Below are 17972 nucleotides of genomic sequence, written 5' to 3' on the forward strand. Positions count from 1 at the left end.
TCTGGTCACTAACTCTCAAACCTGTTAGCCTGATGGTTTTAAGTGTATTGCTTGGTTTTGTTCTTGTCCCTCCTTCCTTACATAAGGATTTGTTTTTCACTCTGGTTTGCTTGAGCCAAGCCACTTCATAACAGGAAGTCTTAATGAGTTTCCCTTGATGGAAGAAATGCATGTTTATGCTACAGGTCACTAAGCCAAAGGTAATATTTTTTTCAAAGTTTGCTGCTATCATATTTGTACCTTATTTCACAGGGTCTTGATTTAAAATGATAGTTTTGCTCCTTAGGTTCCTTGGTGCCATATTTGTGTTTATTTCCTGATGCCACACTGCAGGTTTTAAGTACTTTAGTATTATAGCATGTGTTCTGTCTGTAATTACATGCACCTTCTGAGCATTCTGTAGTTGGGGTTTCATTTTTAGTGCATGATAAGAGAGGGATATTAGCACACTATTCTCACACATGTAGGTGGAGGTTTAAATAACTCCATTTTTATTACCCAAACCAGGGAAAGGCATGGGGGAAAACGTACTGCCCATCCCCTTACTCTGTCTGACAAACTGTGTAAAGTAGTTTATTTACTAAGTTTGTTTGCCAGAAGATTGGTACATTATCAGAGTGTGGCACTGTTTGTTTTGGGCTACTTAGGAATGGCTGAGAAATCAGATGTGAATTGTATGATGAATTATTGAAATAGAGGAGGCAGTTGGTTCTCTGCAGGTAGAAGGGTTGTGTCTGTCTGTGAGGAAAACACAAATATGCTGCAAAGGAGAGCAGAGTGTGGGAGTCTGTTCCCTGTTTGTGGCCTTGTTACAGTTTGTGTCTGTGCTCAGCCTGAGAAGGGTTTACAAAAGTGGAATGGTTGGGTACAGGTGCAGTGAATAACCCAGTAGGTGGCTTTGCTGTTGAGTCACAGATGAAACAAAAAGAAACCAATCCAATAAAAGATTATATATATATATATATATATATAGGTATATATATGTATGTGTATATATATATTGTAAGATGCTCTCTTTGCTTACAGTACCCTAAAGGAAATACCTTAAAACCTACATCCGTAATGCCAGTGAACTTTACATCAAGGTTTTCCCACTTAAAAGGCTGTCCAAGGAGAAGGAATGCTTTTTCATATAATAAGCTATCTTAGTAGGTAATTTAGTAGAATTTGAAATGCTTTAGCAAAAATGTGCTTTTCACAGAAATTATTTCATATTTACATGAAGGCAAAGGAGTAATTTTATGGGAATAATGTTCTGGGGAGAAGGAATTAAAGGTAATTCCAGTTGCCTTTGAGAAAAAAGCATAAAATAAGCTATTGGATACAAAAGGTCTAAACCATATGATTTAGTTGTTTTCTATAGCAATTTTCTTTCTTCTTGAGCAGTCTTAGAAAATATGAAAATTTGATAGCCTGTAACATCCGCAGTGGAATACAGACCTCTGAGTAACAGCAACTAGCTTATTATGCATGGCATTTCCTGAGATGCTGGGCAGTGGCATGCTGGCTTTATTAATAAAAGCATTTCTTCAAAAGATTATATATTATTCTGACTTGCTAATACTGCATCCGTGAATGTATTTGCTCTGAGTGATGCAGTTCATGTTCACATGAGTTCCTGAGGACCCCCTCAGCAGGGTCCTTTGTGTGTCTGGTATTAAAAGTTGTCTCGTACAAGTGTCAAATCACAAATGGAGCTTTCCTAGTTGTGGAAATACGAGCAGCATTCTGCTTGCACGGTGCAAAACGCACTTTATTCATTCTCCTAGAACTCTCACGAGTGCAGGCTCCTAGCGGCTTGCCAGGTAAATGCAGAATTGTCATTGCAGTGTGTGCTTGGGGTGAGTCCGAGGAGCACTCTGGGGTACCCCAGCAGCGGGGTGAACCCTCTGCAGGCAGAGGAACCCTAGCGGGATGTGCTGCTGAACTGTGCTGAAAGGCGAGGTTCGGGAGAGCATTTTTAAGAAGGGGAGGGCGCTCACCGCGGGCCACGGTGCGGCGGGCTCTGAGGGCTGAGGCCGCTCCATCCCGCGTGGCTGCGGGCCAGGCAGGAAGCAGGATGGGGTGATGGTGGTGTTCACAGAAATGTGTGTTGCTCTCTTCCTCCTTCGGGCCCATTCCACGGCAATTAGTGACGGTCGGGATCGCAGGGCGCTGCGGTAGCTGTTGTTGTGTAGGTTAAGTGTCTGCTTGTAGCTGCAGGACTTGGAAAAGCCCTGTGAGGTCACTTTGGTCAGGGCCAAGTAAATTGTGCCTTACAATGATGCAGTGTTTCCTTATCCCCAGATGGTGAGGTATCGCTTGCAGCCATGTAGCATTGCTGCTGCTTGTTTGTTTTAAATAAATCATCAGCCCTTCCAGTGCCTCTGTGACATCCTGAGCCGTGTTTGAGACAAATACGAGAGATGCACTACTAGCTGTAGCAGAAAAAAGAAATCCAACCCTGGCTGAATTAGCAAAGTAAATTACTTTCTTTTGCCATGCTAATATTGTATTACTCTTTAACATATAAAAAATCGATGTGGAATAAATTCTGTCCATTGTGAACTCTCCAGAAAAAGGCACATCTTGCTGACAAATTAAATGCTGTACAAAAGCATGTAATAATAGTTTTGGGAACTGATCCTTTTTAAGTGAAGGAAATAACCTGGTTTTTTATTAAAACTGCTTTCAAGATGTCCAATTCTTAGTTGCCATAGATTGTGGTCCTCATGTCCTGGTCACGTCAGGTCATTAATATTTTAGTGTCACTAACTATCCTTGAAACACCATGCCAGTAAAAGTTAAGACAGGGAAAATAAGGCACGAATTTAGACAAATAATCTGCAATCTCTAAGTCTCTTTTCATTAGCTCTGGTGCCCTGCTTTGTCTTGCTGGCTCAGAAAGTGTTACATTTTCTTATTACTCAGCTGATGGCTGGATGTAGTTGTAGGCCCCATAATAAGATTGTTCTAAGTATAATTACACATGTCATTCACATTATGAAATGTTTAGGAAAAAGGATAAGTTATGTTGACATTTGTAAACCATTAAAATGATAAATTATCCAGGAACTCTGAAGCTGTGTTTAATTAGGATGAACTTCTGGACTGTTAGCTAGACTGGTGTTTAACTCCAAAGTGCATAGTGAATGTCTTCTGACTGGAGTTTTATAATTAAATCTGTAAGGAGCTGATTTGTACAGACACACAGGCTGCAGTTTTCCGTTCTATGGTGATATTAATTTCATGGTTAATGAAGTTTGCATTCTTAAAGTGGTATTTAACAAGGTCTTATCTGTGTGGATTTTGTTGATGAAGTGAAAAATCGGTCTGCTTTCTCATGCCTGTTGGTAGGAAATGCTTTGCATTCTCAAAGATTTCTTGATCTCAGCAAAATTTATTCCCTGTGAAACTCAGTTTGTTAAATCTCTGGCAGACTGAGCACAAGCTCAGAGCTTGCATGAGTCTGCCTTTGCAGGTGGTGTGATGTGGGCAGGAGGGTTTAGGGTTTAGTCAGGGATAACTAAACCTATTCACAGTGATGGTCATGATGCAGACCTGTTCTTCTGCCACTTACCCTGAATCACACATTTTATATAAATTTGCTGTCATAACCTCATACATGTGTTGTCATATGTAAAGAAGGTTGAGAATGAAAATGAGCTAAAATGGGTTTAAAGTTCAGATTCCTCAGAGGTCACTGTTCAAGGTTCAGATTTGTAGTTCCAGGTGTGAGTTATTCTACACACATGCAGAGCTACAGCAGGGGAAAGTCATGTCAAGGAAGTTACTAGACTTGGTTTTTTCTGGGGTTTTTGGTGTTTTTTCCTCTAAATGTTACACTTTTTTTTTTTTTAAATAATAAGCAAACATTGTTTTGATATGGTTTTGGTCATTTTGTCTGTCACGTTTTTGGCTGCCCCAGGTTCTAAGACCAAGCATTCCTCCTCTCATGGTGATTAATACATGTTGGCTTGCCTGAGAGAAGAGAACTGTGCCACAGTTCCTTGTTTTCCCTGGTGGTGGGACAGTACCAGGCACAGGAGCAGCTGGTCTGGGAGCTGCAGGGTGCTCAGGAGGTGAACATTTGTGACAAGTTTATTTGGGTATTTTTCTGTTTGAGAGCTTCTCCATTGCTCCACTGACTCTCTGAAAAGGGTGAACCAATGGAAGTAAATACAAATAAGGTTCACCACAGCAATCTTGAACAGTCTAGGCAGTCCTCTTGAGAAAGTTCTTTACTTACAGGAACAACCTTTGCTTGCTTTTTCTTGTTTCACTGTGATTATTTTTCATTTGTTTGTTTGTTTCTCAAAAATACAGAATTTTTCCAAGGAACAAAAATTACTTTTAAATTACAAGCAGCTATTCACAACTACCAGCATATATCATCTGTCTCTAATAATTTCTGAAGATACTAAGCTCTAAAATTTTAATTCCATTTTAGAATAATTGCCTTTACTTCCTTCCTGGTACTGGAGAAGCTGCTGTTCAGTATCTTCCAGCACATCTTCTTTGCTTTGAGGCAGGTGGTGTGACTAACAGCCTACATGATTTTATATACATAGGGCTTAAATGCTTTCTTTGGAAGGTAATTGTAATGCTAGAAGATGAAATAGTCTCAGGAGCTCTAAAATTATGGGGGATGAAGTCCCACCCTCCTCCATCTAATCTTAAAACCTTGAGTTTGTTATGGCAGTATGTTTTCAGTGCTAGCATTAGGTTTTGATGTAGTTAAGGAGTAAGAAGCCTTTTGCAGGTGGAAATCGTTACATGATTGCATCCTGATTTCATAAATTTAATTTATGAAGTGTATACCTAGTTGTTAGATACATTATATCAAAGAAGTCTGCATAACTGACCTCTGACTCTTCTTTCATGGTATTTGATCATGTGGAAAGAGAATATATGAAAGTAGGTTGTGTATCTTTCGTTCTCTTTAAAACAGTTGGTGTTGTATGAAATGTCTGTCCTGCAATTCCATGCTTTGGTAGTTCCAGCCTAGAAAGAGTGAATCTGGTAGGCAAAGCTCTTTGGAATTTAAATGGCCTCTGAACATACAGTTTACATCTACCTTTGGCCTCCTTGATTTAACATATTTGCTGTTTTCTCATTTTTTACAAAGTTTTTACAGTTTTCCTTTTGCATCCTTTTTGTATCTGAACTTACATTTCAGGTTTGCTTTCTGCTTTTAAAACTGTTACAGTTTCTGCCTTGCTTAATATTTTAATGAATGGTGATTGAGTTTGGAGCTGTGCTTTGGCAGTTCTGCCCATTCCCAAGAGCTGATTTAAAACAAGCAGCTTGAATGACTTCAAGTTCATTGATACCTGTTGTCATACTAATAATGTTCAGAAAGCTTCATGTATTATTGAGTGATCTTGTGAATGCTGTACGTGAAAATGGTGTTGTGAATCGTAAATTGCTGCTTAGTGCACATTAATATGGATTGATTCTATTTGTCTTGTACTAAATAATTCATGTTTCCCAAATGGTTCTGATTTCTAACAGAGAAAAAAATCCACTTGAACACAGCAGACTGTATTTTTCAGTCTTCACTGGGTGCTTGCATAGCATGACAGGAGTGGCACAGCTGTTTTTCTAGCAACCTTGCTTCTTCATTTGGTAGTTGTTTAATGATACCTGCTTCAGAATATAAAAGTGTTTGCAGGAGGGATCTGTATCAGCTTTCCAATGCCAATCTCACAGGCATTTTCACTTGAAACTTAGATTTTAGATTTGCTTTGCTTTAACTATCTCATACCTGTTGAAGAAACAGAATATCAAATGCATCTCTCTCTGAAAGTGCTGGGAAACTCATTTATTATGACTTTCAAACAGAGCACACCTTGACCCAACAGTGCTGTGTGTGCTAAATGCAAAGATAACAAATGCATGTCTCTTAAGACTGAATCGTGGCTTTTAACTTTATTATTTGGATAAATATTTCCTAAGCTACTTGTGCTGTTTACCTTAGAGTTCTTAAAGCAGTTACTTGCATCCCTTTATTTTTAGTGTTGCCATGGCTTTTGGGAGCTGAGGGCTGGATGTTTCTGTTTACAGGGTGTGTTGTAGATGCATTTTATGGCTTCTAAAGTGCTCCTCTCTCTGGGGAGACAGCAAATAGGTTAGTAATCAAAAGTGAGAAGTTGTGTGCAATTCTCCCTCTGCTTAGTTTAGTTGTTTTAAAAGTAAGCTTTACCTTTAAGAAAAAGGGCTCCATGACAATGGCTATTGATGTGGTGTGTCTGGGCTGCTGGCTCTGCTAAGATGTATTTGTTTCCTTTATTGACAGCCAAGTTAATGCATCTGTCAGAGCCACACAGTCATGTGCTCCCAGTCTTGCTGAAATTGTCTTAGGCTGGGTAGTATGCAGGTAATATGATTTATTTGTGTCTCCCACAGCCAATCTATACAAGCTAAGGATTTAGGAAAAATTTTTGGAGCCTAAAGTGCATATATGTTAGGAAAAAAACCTCACCAGCCTCCTGTAATGCATTTGGCTGCCTTTCCTGAAGCAGCAGAATCATCTGATTTATTCCAGAGTTCAGACAGCAGTATTTAGGGTTCTTTTCCTGATAGTGATTTGTCCTCTCCTCCCCTGCACTGTGAAGGGGAGCTTTACTTTGTGATAGTCATTTCCTGCAGAATGACGATAAAGTTTTAGCTCTCACTAAACCTTTGAAGGGACAAAATTTACAGGTAGGTTTTTAGCTGGCTGTGGAAACAGGTAGGAAGTAAATGCTTTTACACAGGTAACTTTCAGTTACTGTATTTCACCAGCATTTATCTAGCAAGCACTTCTGCCCATTTGATAAATAATGTCCATTAAAATCCAAATAAAATCCAGTGCTGGCACCTTGTTTTCAGTCATCTCATGTCATCTGTGTTGAGACAAAGGAGCCCAGGTCATGAGATAGCTGGGCTTGATGGATGCTTGGCACTGATGTCTTTAACTTTGCAGTAAAACAGAGCCTCTTGTTCTCTGCTCTGACAAAAATTCCAGTCAGGCCCAGAAAGGTTTTGCTGCCTCAACCACAACATTATCATTCACTGCTCCAGTGGAACAGAGACTGAGATAAGATCTGTGGTTTGCAGGTACCTGGTGGCTGTCCAGGCACTGCATCTTTAGTGTGGTGTGTCCCTGAATACCCAGCTGGCTGGGTCATTAAACTTTATTGTGTCCAGCTTTCTATAAAGTTTCTCCCTGGGTGACCTTCTTTAATGGACCAGTTCTTAATTACACTACAGAATCATTAAGGCCAAGGGCACAGTGGAATTAAGAAAGGGGTTGGATACTTGCATGGTTAATGCTGTTTTCTCTCTTACAGTAGTTTTAAAAATCCTTTAAATGGTAATTTATAATTTTTAATTTTGTATAAATTTATTATTTTTTAAATTATTTTTAAAATAATTTATAAATTTTTAAAACAAATAGTTTAAAAAATCCTTTAAAAGGCAGCAAAGCCAAAGAGCTCATGCACTTCATAGTATGTCATTCTAATACTGACTAGAACAAAATTTTCCCTTGAGTGAGCTATTCCAGAACTTTTTTCATCATGAAGGAACCATGGTTCCTGGTGTGTTTCTCCAATGCAGCAATATCACTGGAAATCAGTTCTAGTCCAATATAATTTCTGCTTTAGTTTCGTGGGTGTCTCAAGTGTGGAGGTCTGTGTCCTTAAGCAAAAATGTTATGTGGAATTCTGGGGCTCTTATGCAGGAAATAAGCAGCAGGCTTTCAGGGTGTCCTGCATTTGAGCATGTAGCTAATGGGACATAGGAATAGAAGGAAGAATTTGCAGTAGGGCAAAAATTGAATTGCCAAGAGCATAGTGCATTTTGGGGCTGGAGAAATGAGCAGCACACCAAAAACACTGGTTCTTTTGCAATCACATTTATTATCTCTTTTAAAACAGATGGAGACAGAATTTCTTTTTTTTTTAACTCTGAGTATGGGAGGATGCTGAGCTCATAAGCGTCACAAAAGCCTTTGGCAATTGAGTGATACATGGTTTACACACCTAAATATCTTTTGTAAGGCATCATGGTAGGCTGTTCTCACTGGACATGTTGTTTCTTGCACAGTTAGTTCTAAAAAGAAAAATTCTATTTTGGGGATATCTTTTATGTAATCTCATGTAATTATTTATTCTCACTGTGCTGCTACCAAGAAAATAATGGAAGAAGGACCAAGTGAAATGGCAAGACAAGCTCTTAAAGGTTTTGCTTTAATAGTAAAGGGAGGTAAGTGCAAATGAATAAAAAAGATCACAAATTACCTTAAATTCATTGGTAGTTGGCATTCCATAGTCATGTGAATTTTCAGGACTTACTAGTGTGCATATGCTTGTTCAGAACAGACATGGTTCCCACTGTGGTGGGAAAAGTGTTGATACTAACAAGTAGAACAGTGTTTTTCAAAGTCTTCCCAAATAGAATTTTAAAAAATAAAAATCTGGCCTGCATATGTAGTTGACTTTACACGTTTTTTACAAGGTTAGAAAGTGCAGGTTCAAATTTGTGAGGCGTATGGTCTGATAACCAAATGTTCTGAAGACAGTGCCATTCTCTGAGAGTGGTCATCTGGAAATCTGCATCCGATTCCAAGCTCGGGTGCTACTGCTTGGGGTAACTTTAGCTGTTACCCCACGCACAGTGAGCAAAAGCCTTGTACAGGAAACTTGTAATCCTTGTCAGGAATGCTGGAAACCGTGTGAATCAATACCAAAGTAGCCTGCAGATCCCAGCAGTCTTGCACTGTGAGGGCTGTGGTGGAGGATCTGTCTGGTTGCAAACGTGTTACTTGGGAAGCTCACACTGCAGCAGATTTCTCAGTGTGAGATTCTGTCCCTCCACATATGTGTGTCTGTGTGTGATTTTCAGCTAGCCATACTTTAGTCCTTTGATAATTCCTTCAAATCTTGAAACTTTTTAAGCGTCAGATCACAGGAAAATGAGTTCTAGACTTAAATACCAATTTTCTTGGAAGGGACTCCAAATGTCACCTGCTCCCACCTCCTGCCCAGAGCAGGGCCAGCCCATGTCCCCTTGCTTGGAGCATTGTCCAGGGTAATTTTCAAAATGTGTCAGACTGCAGTAACTGCATGTTCTTTGAGCAACTTGTTGCAGAATTTAATTGCCCTCACTGGAATTTTTTACTTCTTTCACCCTGGAATTTCCCTGGCTCCAACTTGCAGCTGTTTCCTGTGGCCCGTGCACTTGTGTGAAGGGTCCAATCCTGCCCCAGCTGAAACTGCCCAGACACGTGAGGAAATGTGAATGTGCTGTGCAAATGTGATCCTCACCAACCTTTCCTCCTTTCTCTTTGGCCAGCTCAGCTGTTGCTGTGCTGAGGTCTGATGGCAGAAATATATAAAAGGTTTATGAAATTAAACATTCAGTCACATGGCTTGTCTGTGACCCATCACGGAAAAAATTTTGAAAAGCACTGGAAACACAGGTGAAATTCCCAGCTCTCAGAAGAGCAGTGTTGTGCAGCTGCAAAAGACATTGAACACGTTGTTTTGGGGTTTTTTTTAAATTAATGAGCTGGAGAAATCTTTGATCTTTACTGGAGTCAGAAAGATTCTTAATGAGAACTGCCAGAACCTGAATCTAAGAAATGCAGTAGTGCATGATACATAGAAACATTTCAAAGGTGTGAGATGAGCTGGGTTTGTGCCGCTGCAAGAGCAACCATGCAGAAACTTGGAGTTCTTGAATCCATATTGAAGTTACTTCACATTGGCAAACTAATTCCTGTGGGACTTCTTGAGGAGATGAAGGAGAGAGAGCAAGGCTGGATTTCAAGTGTTGCTTTGCGTATTGACAACTTGGAGAGGTTTTATTTTGTTTCTTGCCTCTGTTCTGTTATTTTTCCCTATGAGTTTTCTGAAATTCTGATTGCAAAACTCCCTCATTAAAGTAAGTGTTAGAAACCCTTCCACAGTACTCTGGCATTAATTATTCCTAGAATTTCAATGGAGTGGGAAGACAATTCAATGAACTTGAATTTTGCATTAGCAATACTGTGTCTTATATGTTTATCTATTATCTGTCCATCTGGCAGCTCACATGCTTGTTGGCAGAAGTGCTTTTATTTCCTTTCCTGCAAAATTCTGGCACTGAACGTGTAAACAAGCAGCGCTTTCTTTCTTCATTTACAATTCAGCATGAGATTGTGCCCGTTATTAGTTAATGAATATGAACTGTGGTGGATGGCTGCCGGCGTGAGCGCGGCGCTCCGGGCTGGAGCATATGGAGCAGTGCGGAGAGCCGGCAGATTGAGACCCATCTGTCAGCTGACACACGCACCAGCCCCAGTTTGTGCTGACACTGCCAGGAGGAGCTGGGGCTGGGGCTGGGAGCACCAATCCTGACTGCTTCAGGGGGAGCACAAAGGGAAAGATTGCTTTCCCCTCCCGGATTTGATAGGTGCTTAGAAAGTATCAGTAAAGATTGTGTAAGAAGCGTGTGCTGCTGGCTTTTGGTTCCAAAATGAATGTATTGCTAGAGACCCTGAATTTGCCAGTGTGGTTGTCTGCAGCCTGCTGGGTTTTTGCTCAGTTTAGCTACTGGGAAGGCTCAAATTCTGCATCAGGGGTATGTTGAGAAGCACCTGGCAATGTCTGCATCTGTCCGAAACACCTGATGCTCACAGACACTACTGCAAGGAGCTGGGCTGGGCAAACAGCACTGTCACTGCCAAAGGCTTTCAGGTGTACAGGTGCATATTCATCAGCATGCACCTCCTCAAAATTTTACTCATTTAATTTGGGGGCATGCACTGTCACTGTCACTGTCAAAGGCTTTCAGGTGTACAGGTACATATTCATCAGCATGCACCTCCTCAAAATTTTACTCATTTAATTTGGGGGCATGCATTTTTGTGGTGTGATCAGCCAGTCAGTACATTCTAAAAAGACAGCTGCAGAGGCTTTCCAATCTTGCTGTCCTGTTTAATGTGAACTCAAATAAATGTTGTGTTTCTAGAACTGGCCAGGGAAACACAGACCTTATCCAGGCTGTTTCTCAATACAGATAAAATTTGAAATGCTGTTAGTGGAATTACTTTGTAATATCCTCTTCTAGAATGAATTCTTGTGCATTTTTAAAAGAAATTAATGAATCCAGAGGCTTGTACAACTTGATAGCAATAACAGCAAAAGCTTGAGCTTGGAATTCACCCCTGCCCAAAGCATGCACACCGTAGCAATTTCTTGCCATTTTGTCTGCAGAAAAGCATCCTGCACTAACTCCACAGTAAGTTGAAACTTCTGTTTCTTGCATTTGTTTTGTGATGCTTTGTGGCTTCCTGTTGTTACACAAAAGTGCCACTAATTAAAGTAATCCATAGTGTGACTGGGGAGGACTTGTCATAAATAAACTGGTTAATTTGGCTGAGTGTTGCTCATTTTTAACAGAAGTTTTGTATTTATGTCATGCTGTTCACAGGGAAAACTGCTGGCAAATGTTGCTATTACAACTTCATCTTTGATGTAAATGTACAGTGTTTTTGTCTTGTCACTTTTTAGCTTCTCATGGAGTGAAACAGTTTCTGTCTGCTGTCAGAAGCAGTGACAGACAGTGAGGTGACAGGTTGGCAGCTTGGTGTTCCCTGAAAGTGCTGCCCCTCCACCTTGGAGGTGATTTATTTAATTGTTTTATGAGAACAGTTGACTTTGGGGGAAATTGCCTTACTTGTGAAAAAGTTATGACTGGTTCAGAAACCAGAATGTGGTTTAAAGGCTTGTAACCTGGGCAAGCATGATGTACACAGAGCATCCTCTGTTAGACTGAAATTCATCACTAATACCTGGAGAAGCAGGTTAAAATACCTGTTGGTATTTTGTCTGACTATACCTGCTATGGTATGTGCCTCTTGAACCAGAATCTCTGCAATTTGAGGGGGTGGAGGGGGAATCAAGGCTTTTTTTCTTTTTTTAATTAAGAGATAATTTCTGAAATAAGAGCCTAAATAATTGTTTTTAAAGAACTTATGTTGAAGGAACTGGTGAGTGGTACAGAAATTTGGGTAGAAGGAAGTACAGCCCATTCTTGGTGGAAAGGTTTCACATTACCTTGTGTTTGTGTTCTTTGGAATGTGTAAGAATTTAGTATCTTGCAGCTGTAACAAAGAATAAATCTGTGTTAGGATATGAGACCAGATCTGACAGAGGTGAGGCTGCCCCAGCTCTGACCTGTGGCTGGGCTGAGTGTGTGTTCCCAGCAGGAAAAAAGGTTTTCTTGCCCAGAAGGAGTTAGAAATGGAATTCCTAAGAAGATGGGACAAACTTCAGACCAGACAGAGCAAATATATGGGCCAGCCACTGTTTGCACGTCAGCAACTGCTTTTGTGCCCCTGTCCCTCTGTTTTGCCACACTTGTTCTTCAGGAGTCATCTAGATCCTTCCAGATGGACCTGGGGTGGGTTGGAAGTAGCTCAGCAGGGTATGAGAGGAGCTTTCTATCAGATGCCCAAACAGTTTGTATAGTAAACTGCAATAAACAAACTTATCTACTTTCTTGCCTTTGTGTATAGCTGTCATTATTTTAATACTCATTTCTTTTTTTTGTTTCCAGTACATTAACAATTGCCTGCCTTTCTGTGAAGCGATTATCAGACTAAAAAAAAAAAAATCTGTCTTTCTTTCCTTCTGTAATTCAGTTTGCCAACAAAATAAGAGACACATTGTCATAGAATGTATTTATCCTACTACTGATTCACTTGATTTCATTCTGATGTTATGGACTGCCCCAAGTTATGAGAATACTTTCCAATTTGGGTTTGGGTCTCCAGTGAGGAAAAGAAGCAGGTCTTTCTAATACCTGCTTTATTGTTGGAAATTAAAGTTTCTGGGTGGGCAGTCATAAAAGCTCAGGCCAATGGAACGGTGGTCAGATGTGGATTATTGTTTCACATGAGGGATATTGGGAGTCAGAGAATGGAGCTCTAGGAACTGAGAGGACAGAAGGGACTTTCTTTGGATCCTTGGAGTTAGATATGGTGAAGTGCAGTAGTGAAAGATCCATTTCATTGAAGGGTGTAACATTCCTGCAAGACTATAAGCTTTCACTTTTCTATATTTTTGTTGCTTTGGAAGCTGCTGATTGTCTTCAATTATGTTTTTTTTTTTCTCCCTAGTAAAACGCTTCAGAGAACCAAAGCATGAAAGACGTCCCTGGAGGATATGGTAAGTTTCTGCATGCTTCATTCTTAACTTCTTTTCTTCTTGCATGTTGTAGAAATTGAAGGGATGATGTTAGTGTATCATGATTAAAATAAAGAAAAGTGATGACAAGATATTGGTAACTGTCAGTGAGGAACCAAAAAAGTTACCAAAACACATGAGTCAGACTACCTCCTGTGTGTTTCCTGGGTAGTAATTTCTTACTGAGCACTTCCAGGAATCTGTAGAGATGTGCATTTAGGCATAAAGCTTCAATTTGTGCTTCTTCCTAAAGACAGAAACTTAGAGTTGCCCTTAGATGCATCTGAACATCTACAAACTTGCTTAAGCTTAGAGGAATATCTCAGCTGGGCTCAGATAAAATTCCATGTTTTCTTGGAATTCTGCTATGTATAAAATAGAGAGCAGGATGATACAAAATACAAGTACATCAACCATAAAAAATGTAAGGTATAAAAAGTGTGTTTGTGTTTACTACTCTTTAAAAGTTCCTGGATTGAAGCAATGCCAGCATAAGCTGTACCAATTTTGAGACTGGTGTGTAAGTGTTAGGCTGCCATTCCACTTGTTCAAGACTTCAGTGGTTTAAATTCCACTCATACAATGCTGCTTCTCAAAACTTAACACTGACCTTTATTTTATTGAAAAAAGAAGTACAAAATCTTTGTGTACTGCAGTCTACCTCAGCCTGAAATCCTGACAAGTGCACTGATAGCCCTTAATTTTTAAGCAAAGAATCTTGTTCTGGGAGTCAAGTATTGTTATTTATAGCAGAGTGTACTGATTAGATATGTAACTCACTGGCTTCCTGTCTCATCTCCAACACTCAGCTCTCTGTGTCATGCAGTGAATGAAGAGATTGAAGTTCAAGACAGTTATCAGGGAGGGTGGATGAATTCAGGCATAAAATGTCATTTGGATCTGTTGGGGTGTTTAGATCTTTTTAGACATACAAACAACAGGCAAAATGGTTGTTTTTGTAAATAATACAAAGAATACTCTCTTGCCTGCAGAATACTTATTATGATTCTTATGTTTTACATTTAATGAAACATCCACTGAAATTTGGATGTAAGGGCTGGAGTCATTACTGAATCACTATCTAAGTGGGGGTTAGTGGGGGTTTATATTTTCCCTTTGAGTAACAAACTCCTTTCTCTCTGACTTTATCATCTGCTTTGGAGATAATATTGTCAAGGTTGGAATTCTTTTGCAGTGTGTTCCAAGCTCTGCACTGTAGATAAAACTCAGTGAAACCACTTCATGCTTCCAGGTGAAAAATATGCTGGCTTTTAAATGAAATACCATAGATAAAGGACTCATTAGTCACTATCAAGTTGTTCGCCCACAAACACATGATGAGGATTTTTTTTTGTCTATGCCATAGGCTTGCTAAAAATGCATAAACATAAAAGGTCCAAAATACCTATCCAGGGCTGGGATACTCATTGTTTCCAGGAGGTTATTAAAGACTTAGCTAGAGTTAGTCAGGATTAGCTCTTGGATCATGCATATGATACCAAGAGGATATCCGTAGACTTTACGTCTACAGTGATAGGTTTCAAGTTAATATGATCTGGGTTATTGTTAGAAAAAATAGGGGCAGAATTTAAAATGGAGCATTGTTAAATAAGAACTAAATACTATGATGCTTTTGTCATTCTGGCGTTCTCATTTGGAGAAAAAAATTAGTAATAGAGATGGAGTTTTAATTAACATAAATTTGCAATGTCTGGCTGTGTTGTAAACAATTTTGTGTGTCCTAAAAACTGTTTTTACTTTACCTAGGTTTTTAGACACTTCCAAGCAAGCCATAGGGATGTTGTTCATCCACTTCGCAAATGTCTATTTATCAGACCTTACAGAAGAAGACCCCTGTTCACTGTGAGTGTCTAATTTTGGAATAAATAGCCTTTATGGAAGTTCTGTGGCTGAGCTGGTACATGTGGACAGTAAGGCAAGATAAAGCTGAGAAGACAGTTTTCATGGTGAAAATCAGTCACCTCAAGAAACATGTGGTTTAAACTTAGTTAATCAAGGATCAGGATTCTTCTCTTTATGTTCATGGCTGGCAGGAGTCTGGACTGTGTGTAGCTATTTTAAACTTGAAGGCAAAGCCTTGCTACTTGTCCCTCTCCAGTGAATGAATGGGGACTTGGGATGTACATTGCAGTTCAGGTTTGTTTACTGAAGGTGCTGGGACCAAAGGAAATGAATATCCACTTGTGTTCACTGTAGTAAAGCAAGGCTGTAATATAAAGTGTTTGCTTTCAGGGTTATTTAGCAAAAATCATTTGTGTTTGTATTTGCTTCTAAAACATACATTGGCTGCTGCAGTATTATTTTCATTTTGTTAAAAATGGGAAATCTTGCTTGGTAGCCAGGCAGTACAGAAATTAATTCTGCAATGTCACGCTTGGAGCAGTGTGACTAAATAGATAAGCATTTCTCTGTAGTGTATTAAACCTGAAGATTTCATGACTAAGACCCCGACAGGCTCTTTACAGGAGCTCCTGAAGCAAATGGTAATTGTTTGGGTTTGTTCTTGATAAGGCTCATGCTCAAAGTGGCTTACACATTGCTGGTAATGAAAGCTGTGAAATTACTTTTAAAAGCCCAGTAATTTGCCTTTTAGAACCAATCCAGTTCCTTTCCATGGCATCTGCTCACTTGTTGTTTTTGGGTAAACAAAGGAGAGACACAGCTCAAGGAACATGCTTGTGTTGCTGTACAAGCCAGTTTTTATTCCTGGTTCCTCCTTGGTTCCTTCTGTGCTCCTACATGAGAGTAATGTGCAAGAACACTGCTTTTCTCTTCACACCACAAAGCATTCTGTTAGGCAAACTGCATTTATTTTAGCACATTAACTGTACAATTTGAATTATAATTATGACAGTTTCAACAATGCCAGGCATTATTGTAGGATTTTCCTTGCTTATGGATTTAAGAATTTCCTGATAGGTTTAAAAACTGGCAGGTGCAAATTACTTTCATTCAATTTTTATAACTCAAGGTGTGTATTCAAGTGAGGTAACAAAAGCATGTCAGAAATTGTCAGCGTATAAAGCTAAGGCACAATAGTGTATTTTAAATTAAAAATAACTTTGTTTATTAAAAATAACACAAAGCATTTTGTTAGGCAAAATAAAGGGTTTACTGACATGTGCATTCTCTTCTGTATCTACATATTTTTATTTTCAAATCCCACTTTTAATCTAAGTATAACATGACATAAAACAAGTAAGAGAGTGAGATTATTCAGTGCTCTCAGGATAACTGAAATTACAGTGTGGAGCTGGATAATTTCTCAGACAAGGGTGCGGGGTTCTTGATAGCAGAAAAAAATATCACGTGGTATTAACCAAAATCTGTCGTAGGAAAAATATCCCTACGTTTGAAAGTGGGTCAGGCCTGCCTGGCAGCAGCACAGCAGGTGCTGTGGGCAGGGTAAGGACACATCCCGGGGTGTGCTGGGGAATCCCGGGCATCCCTGGGGGCCGGGAGCCCTCTCTGGCTGTGGAAGAGCTGCTGGCATCCCTGGATTTCCCTGCTGCTCCTGCTGCTGCTCCTGCCGCGGGCTTACAGCAGCCTCTTGTGGCCTCGCACGACTCGTGCAGAACCGGCATTGCTGATGTTCCCCTGCAGACACTCAGCCTTGATTTTAATGTTTGACTAAGGCAGCCTTAATTCCAACTCAGATTTGGTGAAAAGTTTTTAGAAAATAAATATTTTTAGAAAGTTTGGGGATCTTTGAGGACAGAAAAAAAATATTGAGGCTGCTAGAATGATTTAAATTGTGGGCAGTCAGTGTAATTACACAAGTGGGTAAATGATTGTTCTCAATACTCTGGCTTCTCAACATACTCACAGATCTTTTATCAATCATGGTGTTTAAATACCCGGAAGCTGTAGAAAACGGACCCTGACTCATTGGGTTTTTGTCTGTTTTCCCTTTCAGGTACCTTATCAACTTCTTGCTGGATGCCACCTTAGGAATGCTGCTGATCTACATCGGGATCCGTGCTGTCAGCAGCATCGTGGAGTGGCAGCAGTGGGAGTCCCTTCGCTTTGGGGAATACGGTAAATGTTCTGTTCTGGAGCTGAGGTGATTCTCTGCATAGAATCCCACAGTGTTTCACTCATCCTAAAATCGTTGTACAGTCATTTTAATATTTTGCTTGTCATGAGGCTTCTTTTAAGTTCTATATCTCAGTATTCACCTTGTGTCTTAGAAAGCTCAACAAGTCTCTGAGCATTGGAATGACTGCTTGATTATTTTTTTTTAAGGAGGATTCAACAAATTATGATATTATAATCTCATGGAAAAAATACCAGCATGATAAATTTACTCTGAAACACTTCTAAAACAATGATTGCTGGAAGGTCATTTCCTGCTAAAGCTTTCACTCTGAACCACGTGCCATTGTCTGAAGATACAGACCAAGAGTTCTGCCAGCCCTCTTTAGGCAGCCACATCCCTTCAGAGAAGGGAATGGCAAGATGGCCTGTGCTGCTCCTCAAGGAATGATCACTGGAGCTTGTGCATGTAGGGCCTGTATCACTGGTGAAAAATGTGTGAGGGACAGACTGTGAAATCACTTCCAGGTGAAGTTGCAGAGTTTATCTTCTGTTTCTTAGAAGTCCTCTGATGTGCAGAAGTTGTGGGTTTGCAGCTGCACTTGAGTATCACTCACATTCTTAACACCAGCATTTAATTTTGTTCTGCCTGTTACTGTCAGATTGCTGAAAATGACAGTTTTGTGTACATGCTAGAAATCCCATTTGCAGCTCCTTGAG

The 17972-nt window shown here is 39.8% G+C and overlaps 1 protein-coding gene across 1 annotated transcript in view; it reads left to right on the top strand.

The window, feature by feature from the left end:
- The window catches only part of LOC120514013 (store-operated calcium entry regulator STIMATE), a 33979-nt gene that overhangs the window by 3527 nt on the left and 12480 nt on the right, over window positions 1-17972 (top strand). The window contains exons 2-4 of the mRNA XM_039733997.1: window positions 13130-13178; window positions 14964-15059; window positions 17134-17255. Coding sequence (XP_039589931.1) covers window positions 13130-13178; window positions 14964-15059; window positions 17134-17255 — 267 coding nt within the window. The remainder of the gene's footprint in view (window positions 1-13129; window positions 13179-14963; window positions 15060-17133; window positions 17256-17972) is intronic.

Source organism: Passer montanus, unplaced genomic scaffold (assembly GCF_014805655.1).
Source record: "Passer montanus isolate IOZ18808 unplaced genomic scaffold, ASM1480565v1 scaffold9, whole genome shotgun sequence".
Classification (NCBI taxonomy): Eukaryota; Metazoa; Chordata; class Aves; order Passeriformes; family Passeridae; genus Passer; species Passer montanus.